We start from the raw sequence: 18,621 nt of genomic DNA, 5'->3' as shown, positions 1-18,621 counted from the left end.
AATTATGGAACAGAATCAGGATGACCTGGTGACTTTTATAGATGGACATGGATTTGTTATTCTCACATGCTAAGGAGGCAATTAATATTCAAAAAATTGATTAAATTATTACTAATGGATCTATTTATTTATAATTCAAATTTGGAAAAGCAATTCAGCAAAGCTTCCCATCATCTCTTCTCTAAGTTAATTTACAGCTAGCACTCCCAGAAACTGACATTAGCCAGAACATCATTTTTATTGAGAATACAATAGGAAATCAAGATTAGCAAGACGTAACATCGGAATCCTCTTAGCAGGAGCTCTGTGGCAGAAACTACAGTAAATTACCATTATTTCACAATCTGCTGAGTGCATTCTGACATGTTCCTAATTTTCCATTCCCAGTAAAATGAAAGGGGAAAAAAGGTTAAGGACAAAGTTATCAGACTTAAATTCTATTTCCCTCCAAAGTTTGTGATTCATTTCTGATGGGCTAAGTAAGAACCAGCTAGACGTGTTGCTTTACCACACTTACCAAAACTCAAGCTATGTTTTGAGTAGTCCATGAGTGGCTTAATTCCTCCAATTTAAAAAGCAGTGCTGACTGCTTTGCCTACAAAGTTTTCACATTTAACAATGGGGGAGAAAAATACAAATTATCTAAAAGTTTTAATTAAAATATTAATAATCAAGTCAAATGCCAAGGTTACAACCCTAGGCAGACAGGCACCTAGAAGGGAATGACTCATATTACCTGCTTTGATAAACCACACAATTCCTGAAGATACCTAAAGACCATCAGTGTCTTTAATTCTCCATTCTGAAAGATGATGATTTCTCACCTCCTAAAGCAGAATTTCTCACTAAGAAATGTCTTGGTTGTAGAGAGATGAGCAGAATCCCACCACCACAATTTCCAGAAACAGTAGGGAGAAAAGCAAGGCAGAGCACTTAAACACTCAGTTGATATTGTCAGCTAACATGGAATCCAGATAAATGTTTAATTACAGTTAACAGTGATAGTGGTTATTTTTTGGCTGAATTGTACAGTGATCGGCATCCAAACTTGCATCTGTGCATATAGGCCCTCCACAGCCACAGATGGTTTGAATCCACACTGCTGTGGATTCATAGCAAGACATCCCTGTCTTGCTATGCAACGTATCTACTGAGAATAATTAGGAGCTTAGATTCAAATCCCTGAATGTTATGGACTGTCTAGAAGTCTGGTTTCTAAACTGAAAGCAAATGCTTCAACAATTAAGGTGGCTGTGTGCATGGAGGTTGCTTCTACTCAAGAAATACCTACTCTAGCAAGTGCTCAGAAGTCTCTGTACTGATCAATCAGGGACAACTGTGTAAAGCCTCTTATCAGGCTTCTGTTCAGATGCGTCGCTGTTCCTAGCATTTTATACTACTACGCTCTAGTACAACAGCACTGTCAAGTTGCCCTGCAATGGTTGCAGTTATGCTAGATAAAAGTTCTGATAAGCAAAGAAACATCTAATGAGTTAGAACCATCTGACACACAAAATAAAGTACTGCCACATTTCTCTTTTGCTCACTGCTGCAATTGAAGTTTAAAAAAATGTGCATAAAAATGCATTTATACTGATTCATAATATAGTACCTGCTAATGTAAGGTAATAACCTGTTAATGTAAGTTAAAATAATTGCTCAAAACTATAAAATAAAAGCTGACAATCTCTATTCTTCCTCTGGAACAAACCCACTAAAGCTTGATCTCTTTTTCACAATTTTAAAATACTTCGCTCACTCTTTCTCCACTCCCTTTAAAACAATCAATCATCTTCATTGAGCCACACATTTTTGTCACAGGTGCAGAAGGGTAAGCCTTATTTATATGTTCTAATCCACCCCCCCATTCTAGCTCAGAGAAGATTAGGTATTTGTGTCCTGGAGAATGGAAACTGCATGGGACATGTTCGACCAACAGCTTCTTTTTTATTTTAGTCTCCAACTGAGAAACTTTACCCTCAGCAACCTCAACAGTATGACATGAGAGGTGAGCAAGTTTTTGAAGTGGGCAGATTCCAGGATGAACAGGTAGGACAGATAATTTATATCATAAAAATATGTCTGTGTGTGTGCATGTACCTGCACGACTAAATGTGTGTAAAACAACTGGTAAGCAACTGTGTCCCACCTTTTTTTTTTTTAAAAAAACAGAACTGTTTAAATAATCATACTTAAGAGAGTACTGTACTGCTGATTGCCAAGTAACTGGTATATCATTTAAGGACCTCCTATTTTTCTTCTAAATTTCTTTCTATTTTCTAAATTCCTAGAATTATCAAAAATGCAATCTCTTGGGACAACTTTTGCCCAAGTTCCGCATTTCTGGCCTACACACTTCATCTCAAATTCAAACTGTGTGTTTAGCAACATCCACCGATGCACTCCATCTTTCAGCAGTGTTGACCAATGTGCACTATATTTCTCACCTATGCAACAGATGTTGTAACTCTTATATACTGATGCTTGTTAAATGTTTTGATTTCTTTACTATTAAACTCTCACTTGAAATCTTTAGAAATTAAAAAGATATTACACTACCATCGGCTGTAGTTTTCCTAACAGAGTTTTTACATGAACGAAGGTTATACTTAATCCTACTTATTTACTCAGGTTTTGGGCAAGGGTGTGAGTATGGCTGGGTGAGCAGAGGAAATACAAAATCTAAAACTTCCCTATCAAGATTTGAAGAGCAATTACTGACTCCAAATTTCTCAAACACTGAGTGCTTACCTTCAGACTTTCAAATGATATTTGAGCAGTCTATTCCTACGATTAGTAGTACCATTAAAAAAAAAAAAAAAAAACACCACAAAAAAACCCAAAACAAAACAAATCACCAAAAAGACCTCTACACAAAATAAAACCAAAACCCACACACATTCTTTCGGCCCTCAAGAGGTAAGGCAGCCCAAAATCCTTAGTTACCTTTGACAAACTTTGCCCAGGCCCACAGCCTGAAGTGACTGCATTTTTCTTTTTTCCATGGTTAGCAGTAATGGTTTTGTAATTTCTAAATTATAAGAAACTCTCCCCTTCACAAATATCTGTGAGCTCTGCTTCAGAAACATTCTCATAATTTTGTGTTCTCTCTTTTGGGTATTCCTTGAAAGTTTACAAGAGAATAACTTACCCATAGCTCCAAAGCTGATGTAAATGAGAAAGTCCACAAAGTAAAAGTCTGCCACCCTTACTTATAACTGTGCAAATTCAGAAAAGATCCTATTTAATTCAATTGCCAAAGAACAGAGTTACTTTGCACTCAGACTGGTGTAACCGACAACAAAATTAAGACAATTATATCCAGTTTCTTTTATATATAACAAGAAATTCTCAAATATTCTGCAAAAAATATCCAAAACAGCTATGACTTGTAGAAATGCATGTTCATAGTTGATTGGCTTCCTTTAAGATCCCAGCAGCTCTAGCGAAGCACTTTTATTTTTAAATTACAATGTCCACTTCCTTGATTTGGCAGAAAGAAATAACACCTTCAGACTACCTGGAAGTTCACAATAGTAATATATCACTAGCAAACAGTTAAGCATTATATTATCGTTTCCTGAATACACTAAATCATAATTTAGAGACATGCTGGCTGCATCAGAACTGACTCTTGCGTTCTCCAATTCATACAATCAGGGGAAAGAAACATCTGCATACCTGTAACAGCAGAAAGGCATCTTCTTGAAACTTCTCCCACCTATTACCTTACACACCAAGATGATTACTCTTGCAAAACAACCTGCTATAAGATGTATTTTAATTATTCCAGTCTCTTGGAGAACAGGTCAATTTCTGTATTTATGTATTTTTATATTAAAATAAAGAGATCATTTAAATCTGAAATTTTTTTTACTGTAATCCACTTTTAAATTTTTTAAACCAACTAAAACAGAATCCAGTGGATTACTCATATAAAGCATCTAACACATCAGCAATATACATATATATGTATTTTGAAGAAGCCAAGCATAAAAAAAGAATAAGGAAATGTACTTGTGATAAAACTGAATTAAGATCTCCACATAAAATACGTTCTGTGAAGAAGTCACAAAAGCTGAAATCACATCTTGCATCTCAATACACAGAGCACATTAATTTTTGAGTCAGTTAAGCTTTTTTTTCATCTTGGCTCAGACAAACCATCTATGAAAAGTTCTGTGAGCTTAAAATACTGAAAGTAAAAGCAAACCTCAAATGCTTCAGTTTTCTAGTATTTAAAGATATTTCACTGTTACAAGCTAACAACCACAAATATACCAAACCTGTAAACATTCCAAGTAGATTTAAGTAGCCATTAGGAAAAAAAAAGAAAACCCAAAACATATGAATTTATCTTCTGTAAAATTATAAATGTAAAGAAATTGGATCTACTCCATTAAAGATTCACTTTGTAATGTTCCTTCCAAGGTTACTCTTGGATCCCTAGATTCATGTTTGCATGAAACATTTCTGGTCTCCAGATTGAGAGAACCCTGTAGTTTGGAAATACAGACAGAACTGCAGGTGTTCTGCAGTTACCAACTTGTAATAAAGAAATCTACAATTTCAGTCATTTTTGAGTATGCACCTCTGTCCCGACTCATAGCTATCAACACCTGGCATAGCACAGAAAAGGAAGAAGTTGTGTATTCCCTGTTCATGGACAGGATGAAGCAGAGAGTAGCTGCCCTTTAGCCTGTCTCACTGTTTCTCGAATCTAATATATTCAAGGTCCAAATAAATTCTTTTTTATTTACTGTTGGCCACGCAGATTCTGACATGAGAGGTTAAGTGGTTTCTTAAAGTTTCACAGATGATAAATACTAGCACAATCTCTGTTAATTGCTTAAGAACTTCTGGCACAATCCTGAAATCCTATCATTCTCTCACAATCCTGTTCATCAAAATGCAAGAACAATGCAGAGGTTAACAACAGGAATTTTACATGTCACTGCCATATTGCAACTTATCTGTCCTGGGATGTATGTTCTTACACACCGTAAATTAAAAATCAGTAAAGTTATGTATATATCAACCAGAGATAAACAGTATCACAGAAACAGACAAGAAACATCTTAGTTAAGAAAACAAATAAGAAAATAGGTTTCTAAATTTGAGGTGGTTAAATAAAAATGGGTCAAAAAGGCAACTTTTAACATTTAAAATGTGCTTTAAGAACTGTCATTCTTCTATTCAATTTCAAGAAAACCTATGTACAGCCTTTTTTCTTCTTTACTTCATTAGGTGTTTTTTTTAAAGGGATTTATTAAGCTCTTTCTTTTTCCCTCACCACTAAACAGTAATGTGTGATTTCAGATTTCATATTCTTAATAACTACCTGTATTAGCTATTTTACAAGCTTTCTTATTAAATTTCTGTGACAAACATAAGAAAGTTCATGAGGGCGTTAAGTGAGCCCATGAAGAAGCAGCAGCCCTAGTACACACCAAAACATTTTCAAGCACGCAGTCCTCAAGGAGCGATGGCACCCATGACTCAAGACAGTTAGCTGGGACAGCAGACAGAAGTAGAAGGACTTTGAAAATGAAGAGATTTTCAGGAGTGAAGCTTAGCAGGCTTGTGACATGCAACGAAACAGTTCCACACACACTTTGCTCAGCATGCTGCCAGCTTAAGCAGGTCTGGCGCTCTACCTCTAGCCAGTCACGATAGCCCTGTGCCACATTTCTGCTTTTCTGACATAACTAGTTGTGGATCTGAATGGCTACCTGAACCCATGATTTACCTGGGTTAAAAACAAACAACCAACCAAAAATTAAACTTTTTAATTTATCTTATGACAATTCAAGATTTGGTGACTCTACAGACTTAACATCAGGGCATAAAGCAAGAGTGGCAGGGGAGCAGGGACGAGGGGTTAAACTGCTACTGAAGGCAAGCAAAATCTTGTATTATGGGCTGGGTTTAGCCTCACTAAAAATCCTTTATATAGCCTTTCTTAAATAAGCTGTAAGAATTTAGAATCCATTCAGTGATTTTACAGAAATAAGTACTGAAACAATTTGAGATCCACAACTAGAAAAACAGATGTGTACTACCCAGCGAACGTGAGTTAGGAGCTGAGCCTGCAAACTGTATAGGACAAGGCACTTCTGTGGTGTTACCAGAGTAGAGAAATTTATAAAAGAGACATAATAAAGAACCACTAAAGCACAGTATCAGATAATGAAGAAAAAGCACCATTAAAGCGTTCCTCAGACATCTACAAAAGATCTTTTCAGGCAAGGGTTGGATGAAAGTAATAAAAAGCAGCGGGAATCTGTTTAACACAGGATTTGATGTATGTTCTTGATAAACAGGATTCCTAAACATACCTAAATACCTGAAGCTGGAAACTGTTCACCAGATTAAAATGTTGGCTTCAGATAAAGAAATGGTGTCTTTGTAGGAGGACACTATGAATTTCAAAGAGAGAAATGAAAAGCTATTAAAAATATTTCATGCTTATTTATTGTTAAGACTGAACTACATTTAAAGTGATATGTGATAGATTTCAATTGCAAAGTACTGCAATTTTTCTTGAAAGTGATGGATATATATTTCTAGTTTTAAAACATCAATAGTTTTGCTATAAAAACTAGATCATGAGCGCATATATCAAATGCAGCAAAGTTAAATCTACATGACTGTATTCACAGCCTTCAACTAATGGATCTTCATTAAACTCCCTTACGACTTCCCAGGGCTTGCAAGTAAGTGAATCAAATTGTTTTATTGAATATGACTCTGAATGGATTCAGTTCACAGTACAGAAATGTATTCACAAATTATAGAGAGATGTGTTTACATGTATTTGCATATCCTTAGTTACCCAAATTATTACACAGCTAGGTAGACGAAACATAAAGAGCTAAAAGGCAAAGACTCAACTAAAATATAAGTTATTTCAAAATCTGTTTCTGCTGAAAAATTGTATCTACAATATATCTGCTGTAAACAGACATCTAATATAACCTGAGACTATAAAAGGCAACAATAATTCAGCGTAATGATCTACAAGAAACGTTATAAACACATCTACAAAGCAACTATAGCTTCAGGGTGTTCATCCTCCACGGAAACATCATTTCATATTTTTTCCATTACATGACAGGACTCCACTGTTCCTCCAAGGTATTTCTATTGAGCAAAGGAAAACATCCTTTGAGCTGTTGAAAATTACGCCAGTGTCTTTCTGTATGCAATTTTATTCAATAGCTGCACCCTCCAAGCTCTGCTACCATCTGTAGTCTAAAAATAAAATGTACCAAAATATATTTGTATATTATTATCTGATGTAAAAGTGGTATGTGAAGAAAACGTGTTCTCAAGTATTATTGTTTTGTTTTGTTTTGGTTTTTTTAATTTGAGAACACTTGATAAAACACACATTAAAGTTACGAAAATATTCAACTTGGAATAGTCCAAAACACAAAACTTCCTAATTGCTTGTTTCTAAAACCACTGAAAGGACAAAACCTGCCTTTTAGCAGTAACTAAATATGATTAATAGAACATTCATATTTATTCCAACAATAATACCTGCCCATATGATTGTTTATATATAAAGATGTTACATTGTGATATTTATAGAAATACATAAACATTTATGTTTATATATCATATATAGACAAAAAATTTATTTAAATACATTTTTCTATCTTATATGTACATAAGCAAAAGAGTTCAGTGGGAACAAGTACTCTTTGGATAAATATCAGATGTTGCTTTAAGGAATGGCATTCGTGGATTGCAATGCAAGTCAATATTTTTCCACCTTTTAAAATAACTTAGATTTTGCAGCCCAGAAGCAAATATCACTATACATTTTCATAGTAAGGGCTAGCCTCCTGGAATGCTTGGACATGTATTTCCATACAACCACTCTTACTAATACCAACGGAATTACACAGCTCTGTCTACCTGAGCAATTTTTACATACTTAATCAGATTAACATAAGAATGCCTTTCAAAATACAGCAAAGAGAGTGAATTAAGACACTATTAAGACACTCATTTTATTATCATATGCACGACTATTGATTCCTTGAACCACAGACTTTTCAAATATTACCAAAAAAAATTAGCATTAAGATTTGGGTTCAGATTAAGGATGCATTTTGAAAAAAAAAAAAAAAAGATATTATCCATATACAGTAGATCTGTGAAAATCTTAGAAAACGTTTTAATAGTCATATAAATCTTAGGAAAATAATAGCTATATGTGGACCTCAAAGATATGCCTATATGGCAAGCACTGGTTCCTTAAAAATACCACCTGCGAACTAATATGGGTGATGGCCAAAAATAATTTGAAAAGGTCCTCACATATTGCTGATTTCGAGCAGCATATGGATACACAAAATAATAAATGTAAATAATGAGGACCCATTTGTCTGACTACTAGTGATATCAACAAGGAATTACATGTGTACCAGGTACCTAGATCACAGTCTAAAAGACAAAGGGGTGTTACAGAGATTGAGTATTTTTCAAATGACAACTAACAAACTGAGAACACAGACACATATAGTCAGCTGGGGTTTATGCAGTTTAGAGGTCTTCATATTTTGTTCATACATAGATTTTAAAACATCAAAATACCTATTTGTAATTTCATCATGTAAAGTTGCTATAATTTAAATCAGCAAAGAAAACATATTTCTGTAAAAGTACTAGTGATTCCTATAATCCATTTTTTTAATAATAAATAGAAAAAAGTCCTGTCTAGTGGACCTGGACTTCAAATCTTTTAATGCCAAAAAGATTTCTTGCTTATTCCATACTTTCACAGATATATAGGTAGGTTTCTGAAAAGCCAAATATTGATAAAACAAATAAAATGAAAATAAATAAAAAATTGATAGAGATAAATTAAGGATATTATTTATTTCTGCGCTCAAAGAACTTATCTGCCTGTATTTTCAGCAGTATTATTACAAACTTTAACACAACAGACATGGGACGCTGCTACTGTTCCTGTTTAAACATCATCTTTAGTGAGCAATTTTAGTCTCTTTCTGCAAGTTTATCTCTACAGTTTAAAAATTTGTTCTTCACTTAAGAGTTTCGTGTTTTCATTTGGGAGAGAGCAGCTGCTGCACAAACCAGAATGGCTATAACAGAAGATTGACAGGGAAACCCTCGTAAAGATTCTCTAACACAGACTGCTTGGCTTGCAGCAAGCCCCAACAGATCACAGGACTCCACAGTCATTCGTGATGTCCCCATTTACTGCTTTGAAGAGTTCACTTTGGTAAAAGAAAAACAAAGATGAAAAACCCATAAGTCTACATGTATGGTTACTGAGGTGAAAAAGCTAATTAAGAGTTAAACTCTATTTGACTTTAAACTTAGTAGTGAAGTGGTACACAACTGGAGAGGAATGGCTCTCGTGGAGACAGCACTTACGGCACAGTCCTGGAACGACACTTACAGAGACTATCAGAATGTACACCTAAAACTTAGTTTTTATAGTCTACCAACTCTCACTTTTTTCTTATCTCATTAAATAATACCAGGAAAAAAAAAATGTGCTGAGATTGTCACTGCTGTATGTCTTTTACTGGCAAACACAGCAAATCAATCCTAAAAGACCTGATTTCTTCTGTAAATCATGAACACTACATTCACTCATAAGACACTAACATTTGCAAGGTTGCTACACTTTTAAAGTATGAATGGCTCTTCCCACAAAATGTCACCCACAATCACTTTTCCCATCTGATAAGAGAGACTTGAATGTACGAACAAGTACATGGTACTTCCAGAGTTAGATTTTATTCTCAGGAATATTTTGCTGTTTCAAAAAATCATTTTCCATTATACCCAAAAATAAGGGGAAGCCAATTCTGGCAACATGGAGACCAAGATATTGACCAGGAAACCTTCTTCTATCTTTAGAGTATCTCCCAGATCTAGTCAGTAATGTTATTTACACAGTTTCAAAAAAATAACAACAGCATGCAAGTCTCTGATTAATAGTCTATCTGTATGTCAATCAGAGCCTAGAAAACATTTAATTCTTCAGAAACTGTAAATCTTTTGATATTCAGCTCAATTCAATATCATTGTTAAATTCAATACAAAGACTGTAGCAGTTATTGCAGGAAAACTGAAAAACAGTGCACTGGCAGGTAAAAATACCTGACATTCTTTAAATGATAGATTGACAAATTAAGACACCGGGAACATTTTTTAATAATAAAACTTCAGTGTACCTTTTATTATTAAAGTGTTCCCAACTAGCATTATTTGTTTTTCAGTTATAAATTACACAGTAAAATGTCGATAAAAGAACTACTCAGTAAATGCATTTCACTCTTCAATGTTAATTTTCAGTTAACAAGGATATGAAAATAGAAAGCTGAACTCTCTAGGCATGCTTTTAAAACATTCACTACCCAATACACAATGCATTTTGCAAACAAGGTAAATTCAGAAAAGTATTCTAGAAACATTAGCAGCAGGATCTCCAAAGAACTCAGAGGAACAGAACAAGCCTGAGTGTGTAAAAGTGTGAATCTGGTGGAAAAAAATAGTATTTCAGTTTATCTGCTGAAAAAATAAGAGCCAATTAAGAAAAAAACCCAAAAAACCCTAAACATATGAAGTATGTAATAGCAAAAAAAAATCATGAGCAAAATTTACAGTGTATTCAATTCAATGTCTTCTGATGAAAGATTTTGCCACCAATAAGTCATTAATTAAAGTATAACATATTCTAGTTCTCACAGTAAAAACATATTTGCAGACCATGCCCCTCTATCAAAAGCCAAAGAATAAAAGGAATAGACCAAAGGTACTTTGTAGTGAAGTGATAAGCCTGCTTCTTAGATGAGGTACTTCACCAAAAGAAAGGAATCTTTTTCTCTGAGGAGTCAGAAGACTTACGTCAAGTACTTTTTCCTAATGTATTAGTATATAATGAGGAGAGATGCATGGTCTGTGAAACTGAGAGGTTCTAAATGCTCAGGCTGCCATGGATCTAAATTAATATTCACAAATTTCCACCAAACCAAAAGAAAATCACCACAATTCACAGAGTTGACAACATAAACGTGACTTTTTTCCCCTGCCTCTACTCCTCTCTCCCACAAATTAGCAAAACAAGCCCGGTGCGTTCATTTAATAAATTAAGGCATTTCCTTTCACGGGGTTAATCCTGAATTAAAGTGACAAAGGCATAGAACATGGTGGAAAGTCCATCTCTAGGAGATGTGATTGTAATAAAATACAGTTCATTATACATTTCCCTTAAGAGTCAGTATCCACTATGGAGAAAGTTCTTTAAATTGAGTAAACATTTTTGCAACCTATTTTTATCTCAGTCTCTTGTGTACAAGCCCCTACACTGTTTCTTCATTGCATTTGTGCCATTGATACTATCAGAAAAGACACAGTCTCTGAAGCGCTCCTTGTAGCAATTAAAAAATATGTATCAAGATTCTCAGTAGTTTCATAATGGTAGTCATACACTTTGAAACAATATACATGAAGTGGATTATATTGACAGTAAATATTAAGTTCCAATGCCTGGGGAGGGAATGTTTAATGTCAAAATTTGCTGTAGTTGCTCAAATTATTCTAAGGCTGAAATTGTTGTACTGTAGCATTCTCAAAGCTCCATCTGTGTTTTGCCTCAAGACAGATCACTTGAACATGACAGAGACTTCCAAAACTGTTTTTCTAGATTTTCTTTTATCAGCCAGATATAAAGAGACTTTCAACATTTTAATGAATTTTTTTAAACTGCAGAAGACAAATATCAGGTTGCACACCTACTGAAAACGCAACTTAAATATATAAATAAAACAAAACCTCCCAAACCCCATAAACTTGTTTATATACGGGACATTTTAAGCTACTTTGGAGGTTCCTAATGCTCCCATCTCTGTCTCTAATCAATAAAAGTTTGCAAAAATCACAGATATAAAATTATGATTAGGTTGAATTTCTGACCCTCTTTAAATCAATCATTTGAAGGAGAAAATGACACTAATTCACGTAATTCTGCAGCTATTCTAAAACAGAAGCACAATTATAAATTCTTTGATTTTATCCCATACAAATAACTAGTAGCAGAATCTTACCTTGATCAAATGGTTTACCCGGACTCCATGCACGAAAATAATCATCCTGGGGAGGGAGAAACAACCTACATTTAGTAAAATGTATGTAAAATGTAAGAAATCAATGTATACATGAAAAACTCACAGGATCATGAAAGACAGAAGACGTATACCAACCTCTACTTCCTAGAAAAGGCAAGCAGTAAAAAAACAAACGAGAAAAAGATTACAGTCATCATAATGGGACAAATTACTCATATAGAATAAAATAGTGTAATTCAGAGGCCATTTGCACTCATTAAGTAAAAATGCTATTCAATGTTGCTTACTAGCAATTAAAATAGAAAAAGTATTTCCCATAGTACATATATAGGTAATGTTTCTAACATTGCTTTTAAAATGTTACAGCAGTTTTCCTGTACTTTAAGATGTTGAAAAACTTAATTACATTTTCCATTAATGATTTTTCAAAACCAAAGCTCCAAAGTCATAACCAATAAAATATAACTACATTTTAAAGAATGATACACAAATTTTAGAAAAATAACTATTCTGCTATGTAGTTTTTTTCACTGCATCAATAAGATCTGTCCTTAAATAAAGCTAATTAGCTGTATTTTCTATAAATCATCTTCCTAAACATAAAATATCCTCTTAATTATGTCATCAGCTGGATTAGGCTACAATTTCAAGAAGTACTTGAAATAAATAGACTGCTTGTTGTTGTAGACTGCAATAAGGTCACCTCTGAGCCTCCTCTTCTCCAGGTTAAACCACCCCAGCTCCCTCAGCTGTTCCTCATAGGTCAGACCCTCCAGACCCTTCACCAGCTTGGTCGCCCTCCTCTGGACTCGCTCCAACACCTCAACATCTTTCTTGAAGTGCGGGGCCCAGAACTGGACACAGTATTCAAGGTGCGGCCTCACCAGTGCCGAGTATAGAGGGACGATCACTTCCCTAGACCAGCTGGCTACACTATTCCTAATAGAGGTCAGGATGCCATTGGCCTTCTTGGCCACCTGGGCACACTGCTGCCTCATGTTTAGCTGGCTGTTGATCAGCACCCCCAGGTCTCTTTCCACCGGGCCGCTTTCTAACCACTCTTCCCCCAGCAAAGCATCCCACATTATGCTTAAGGAAGAACGTAGAAGTGGGGCTTGTATAAATCACATGTTCTCAAGTGGGCCTCAAACCAACTAGACGATAAACCAATTCTTATTCATCTCTATACTGCAGACAACTTCACCAATCTCAAATATAACATGCTCCAGGCATTTCTAGAAGTAAGAGTCTTAGCTTCTGTCTACAAAGCCACTCCATACCTTTCTTGTTACCCTTCTCTGAATCTTTTCCAAGTCTATTTTTCTGATACGGTATGACTAGAATTGTGCAAAGCATTCAAGATGAAGCAGCACTATGCATCTACATCCAACACAATAACACTATTTTGTTCTGTATTGTACCCATTATGCCTATCCCTCCATTTTCTTTTTAGGTTGGGTGGAAGTGTTTTTGTTTTTTTTGAATTGTACAATGGTTTGAATGGATTATGGTTTGCATGGAATTTTCTATCTAAAATCCAAAATATATATACCCATATACCATATATACCTATACTGATTTTTCCTAAAGAGTTAATTTCTAAAATTACCTGTTACTTAAAGGAAGTCCATTATTGGCTATGTTAAACAAAATCTTTATGTGCCTCTAAAAACAAAATAAAATAGTTAATTGATTCTCATTAAGGAAATTGCTTCAATAAATTCCAGTTCTACAATTTTACAAACACTCCTAAAGCTATTTAACTATCACGTGTAAAAGAACCTGGCTTCCTGTTACCTTCAGACCTTTCCTATCTTCAGTCAGTAAGAGTTTAATTGTGATGATGTTCAATGTCCTCTTCAGAATACCATCAAGAGGATAATATGATTTACAAAGCCTCGTTTTTTCATAATTTTATATAAAATTAAAACCAGAATGAACAAGTACACAGCTTACAGTGAAGGCTGAGTAGCATCACAGCATCTCTAGCCAAAGTATCCTTCAACAATCTATAAATGCAAAAGGCAACGTCTCAGGACAGAGCCTATGACTTCCTATTTTCTTCAGGGGCTTCCTTGCCTTTGTCCTGAGCATATTAAAGGGCAGGTTGTAAAAGTATACGGAATAAAGTCACAAATTTTTTACAGTAACCATACAGCTTTTTCAACATTTTCTAGCTAAAGGTATCCATGCATTTTAAACAGAAAACTCATCCTTACTGCTCTGCTTCAAACTATGTGAAATTTCAATAATTCTTTCAAGTCTGTCTCTGTCTGAAAGACACGTAAAGCACTTCTATTAGCCATGTATGATGGATTTCAGTGAGTTTAATATCCATGCCTTAAAATTATTCATGTTTACGCATTATGCTCATTCAGGGTCATAGTGACGAAGTGTTTCTAAGAATTTAAGTTCCTGCTACAGTTACATACGTACTTTGAGACTAACAAATATTTTTATTTTTCCTGAAAATGGCTTACCTTGAAAATATATCAGGTATGTAGTCTGTAAATCTGACTACCTTAAGAAAAGGATTCAAAATAATCAAAAGCATCTTAATCAGAAAAGCTTTAAAAAAAAAAATTAAAAAAATTGGTCTTTCACCTCGGACACTTTTATTGCTTCTTTTTGGACTCCTATATTCTTCTATATGAATTCTTCTCTCCTCATTCTTAAAAAGCAGTTATTACATTAGTTTTGAGAAATACACATTTAAGTACAGTAAAAGAGAAAAAAGCCCACTGGAAAAAAAATCATATCTGACAACGTAGTTACGCAGCAGCAGTTTTCAGCTTTCAATAGAGATACCGAAATACGACCCTATTAATTTTCTCTCTTGTGTAGAGTATTTGTTACATCATTTTATTGATCTCTCCTCCGCAACATTTTCTGTAGATGCTTCCATATATTGCTAACATCACTTGAATTATTATCAAACAGAAATCTATATTGCTAAAGAATGTAATGGTACATGGTAGGTATGATGAGTCTGACTCAGAGAACAGCAGCTGTCCTAAAGCAAGGAGTGCAGTTTCTTCACAAGTATTTTCAGACCAAGGTTGACTTGAAAAAATGGATAAAGCAAATCCAGCCCTTGTTTCATGTTCATGTCTTCTCTCTAGTATGGCCTATGCAAGAGAAGCCTATATATTAAAATCAAAGATGATTTATGTCAGAGAACCCACTGAAATTGAAGCAGTTTTCTGAATTTATAATTATCTTTATATTTTATCCAAGTATAACTTCACTGCTACAGCACAGGTTGTACAGCAAGGATACTACTAATTGTGTGACTTACAAACTACCAATTTAAGGAAAAGTCTAATAGGCAACTGTTCAGTGTGAGGTACTGCTTCACATACAATGTCTTTTCAAGAAACAGTACTTCTAACAGTTAACAAAGCAGGAAAGCTATAAGATTTCTGGAACTTTATTCAGCACCAAACTAAATTCTGCCCATACGAAATTCCACTCAAATTTTATAGAACTTATCATAATGCAAAAAATACACTTTACTGCTGGCCTCCCTATTCCTACATAGTGGTTTGTTTTTATCAAAGAAGAGCTACATACTCCAATTTGTAGATGGACATGAAATGATATTTTGACAATTTCAGAAAAAAAAAGTCTTTCAGGCTGCACATGCTCTCTAATATAATTTAAAACTGGCAGTATTAAATTTAGGTTTTTTCCTTGCTGCCATTAGCTAAGAGACTATTTTGCTATTTTTAATTTCAAGGAGTTCTTAATGGGTTTTCTATTCCATTTCTTATATCTGTATCTCAAGTACATACATCTGCTTTTCATCTGATCTGAAAGCTCTTTACCTCTTTTAGGCTAAGTCTTTGTTATTTGGTAGCTATGCTATTTTCAGACTCCACTGCAAGAAGCCAACTGAATTGAGCCAACAGTCCCAGATCACAGCCCTCAGCTTGCCTCAAGCTCACTTTTCAGCAGACTTAAGCTCACCAAGTATCTCCCCTTCATGTCTTTGCACCTCTCCAATATCAGAGAGCTTGACCCATCTGCACCAAACCTTCCAAGTCACTTCATAACATGCATTTACATTCTAAGTCTCACTGAAAGAGCTGTGGTAGGGTTGTCATCCGATGCCTCTGTCCCAACCTCTTTTCAGTGCTGGAAAAAGAAAGTTAGGACCAACAGTGCGTGGACATTTTTTTTCCACTTACGTCTTGTTCCAGGAACATCAGCAAGATTGCCATTACCCTGTAGAGCGTTAAATTGCTGGTCACACGGAGAAGTGTTACAGCAATAAAAGGATGAGACACCATCAAAACTTCTATCATATGGGAAATCTACCACTCCTAAATACTGCAGTTTCCCCAAATAAATGAGGGTCACAAGCAGCACATACTGAATAACTAAGACACTTCAACCACATCTAAGAAGAGTACTAGCACAAAACATAAACCATAACTGGGGAAGTATAAATTGCACCATGAAAATGCATGATGCTTCCTTACTGGAAAATTCTTCAACCTGAAATCTAACCCAGTCTGGAAACCTCATCCAGGATACAGACATGCTCTTTGGCAGCATGTGGATACCTGCCTGCCTATCAGATGCTGCTTTTCATCTCTGCTGACCTGCACAGACATCTCATCTATCATGCAACGTTTATATAACTCTGTTGTATAAAGATTATACTCTGATGTATATTCGTGGAGCATTAGTTTAGCCACTTAACTGCAAGACAGTGCACTCAAGGGAATAAGGTAGCTACCACACTCCTCAACACCATAATTACTATCCCAGCATCTTACGTCTCTCAGAACATCTGTAAGTGCGAGAAGCCTGGATGAACCATGTGCTCCTAAACACAGTTTTTACTAATTTTCCCAGATGCATTCAATAGGTTGCTTTATCTGTAGGACAATATGCACATACCTTATGTGACATCACATAGCTAAGGACCTGCAGTAGAACTAGGAGCAGAACTAGTTCCAGGAGGGTAGGGACTGTTTGTCTAGTGAAGTTTTTGGCTCTATACTTTCTTCTCAACATGATCTAACTCTCCACACCAGCTGAAATACCTCGTATGATTCCCATGAAGCTACCTTTGAGGATTCCTTTCCAACACTCTGATGAAGCACAGAGTAGGAACTCTTCTTCAGTGAATCAAGGTTTAAAGAAAAAACAATCAGATTTATTACCTGGACTTAAGAAATTAGAAAAAACAAAGTCTAGAAGATTTTTCCAGGCTAGCACAGAAAGGTGACTACTGCCAGATTTGACTCCTTTTCCCCAGATTTAGTCTCCCATTACAAATACAATTAGCTTAGCCAAAACAACCAGAAATAGTTCAGTGCATAAAGCACCTCAGACACAGATAAAAACAGTGGCACTTCACATCCAGTACTTTTGGGAATCAGGTCAGCTTAAAGATCAGTCTAGTAAGTCAAAGAATCAACATGAGAAAACAAACTCCAAAATCATGAACCACCACAGAGGTAGTACCAGCATTGCTCCTCGGTAGTGAAGGACTTAAACACCTGTAGGCGAGATTGAGCCTTGCTGCAAAACTCCTTTCCAATTTGTTTGGCACCCAGCCTCCTTGAGTGGGGTACTGGAGTGACAGGTGAAAGGATGCCAGTTCATTGTTCAGAGCCAGCCTCCAGGGAGGCTGCTGTCAGCTTCCTCTGCTGCTCCAGACTCCTAAGCCATGCCACCCCTGAGGACTGCATGTACAGGGCTGACAAAGCACAGTTAGAATCAATAGCTGCTTCCAGCTACTCCGGCACTCAGCTCCCCCCACTCAATGTTTATCCTGCTCCGTTGTCTTTGCCTCACACTTCTAGTACCATTGATGAGGCTGTGCTCAGAGGCACCACTCTCCAGCCCTCTCTCTCTGTTTCATAGATCTCATTCGATAAGGTTTCTTTGGAGGTTATTTGGTACTAGCAGCATACTAACCTTGCTTCCACAGGTGCCTCTGAGCAATAGATATGAAGCCCTAATGGAATGCAGCCGGTCCAATGGGGATGTGGTGGAGAGGCAACCTGTATCAGAGGTCCCACCACAGTCAGAAAAACCTGACAGGCGTATAGCTACCTCCTCCACAAGGAAGAAGAGAAGAGTTTTAGTGGTTGGAGACTCCTTCCTAAAGGGATCTGAGGGCCCAATATGCAGAGCTGACCCCCATCACAGGGAGGTCTGCAGCCTGCCTGGAGCCCGAATCAGGGATATCACCAGGCAACTCCCCAACCTGGTGAAGGCCACAGACTACTACTCCCTGCTGATCTTCCAGACAGGTGGGGAAGAAGCTGCATCCCGTAGTCTGAGGGGGATGAAGAAAGACTACAAGGCCCTAGGACGGTTGGTGAAAGAGTCTGGGGCACAAGTTGTTTTCTCCTCCCTCCTTCCATTTTCAGGTGATGACGTGGGATGGAATAGTAGGATTCTCTCTATTAATGCCTGGCTACGAGACTGGTGCTACAGGCAGGGCTTTGGGTTCTTTGGTAATGGCTGGTTTTATAAGACACCA

At 36.0% G+C, this 18,621-nt stretch overlaps 1 protein-coding gene across 1 annotated transcript in view; it reads right to left on the bottom strand.

The window, feature by feature from the left end:
- The window catches only part of SPOCK3 (SPARC (osteonectin), cwcv and kazal like domains proteoglycan 3), a 245,831-nt gene that overhangs the window by 141,214 nt on the left and 85,996 nt on the right, over positions 1-18,621 (bottom strand). The window contains exons 3-5 of the mRNA XM_068403290.1: positions 12,252-12,260; positions 12,096-12,141; positions 3,152-3,157 (exon numbers count right to left, since the gene is read on the bottom strand). Of these exons, the coding sequence (XP_068259391.1) occupies positions 3,152-3,157; positions 12,096-12,141; positions 12,252-12,260 (61 nt within the window). The remainder of the gene's footprint in view (positions 1-3,151; positions 3,158-12,095; positions 12,142-12,251; positions 12,261-18,621) is intronic.

Source organism: Nyctibius grandis, chromosome 6 (genome assembly GCF_013368605.1).
Source record: "Nyctibius grandis isolate bNycGra1 chromosome 6, bNycGra1.pri, whole genome shotgun sequence".
NCBI classification, from domain to species: domain Eukaryota; kingdom Metazoa; phylum Chordata; class Aves; order Nyctibiiformes; family Nyctibiidae; genus Nyctibius; species Nyctibius grandis.
The sequence above is the reverse complement of the archived record's forward strand: the minus strand, read 5'-3'. Positions and strand labels throughout refer to the sequence as shown.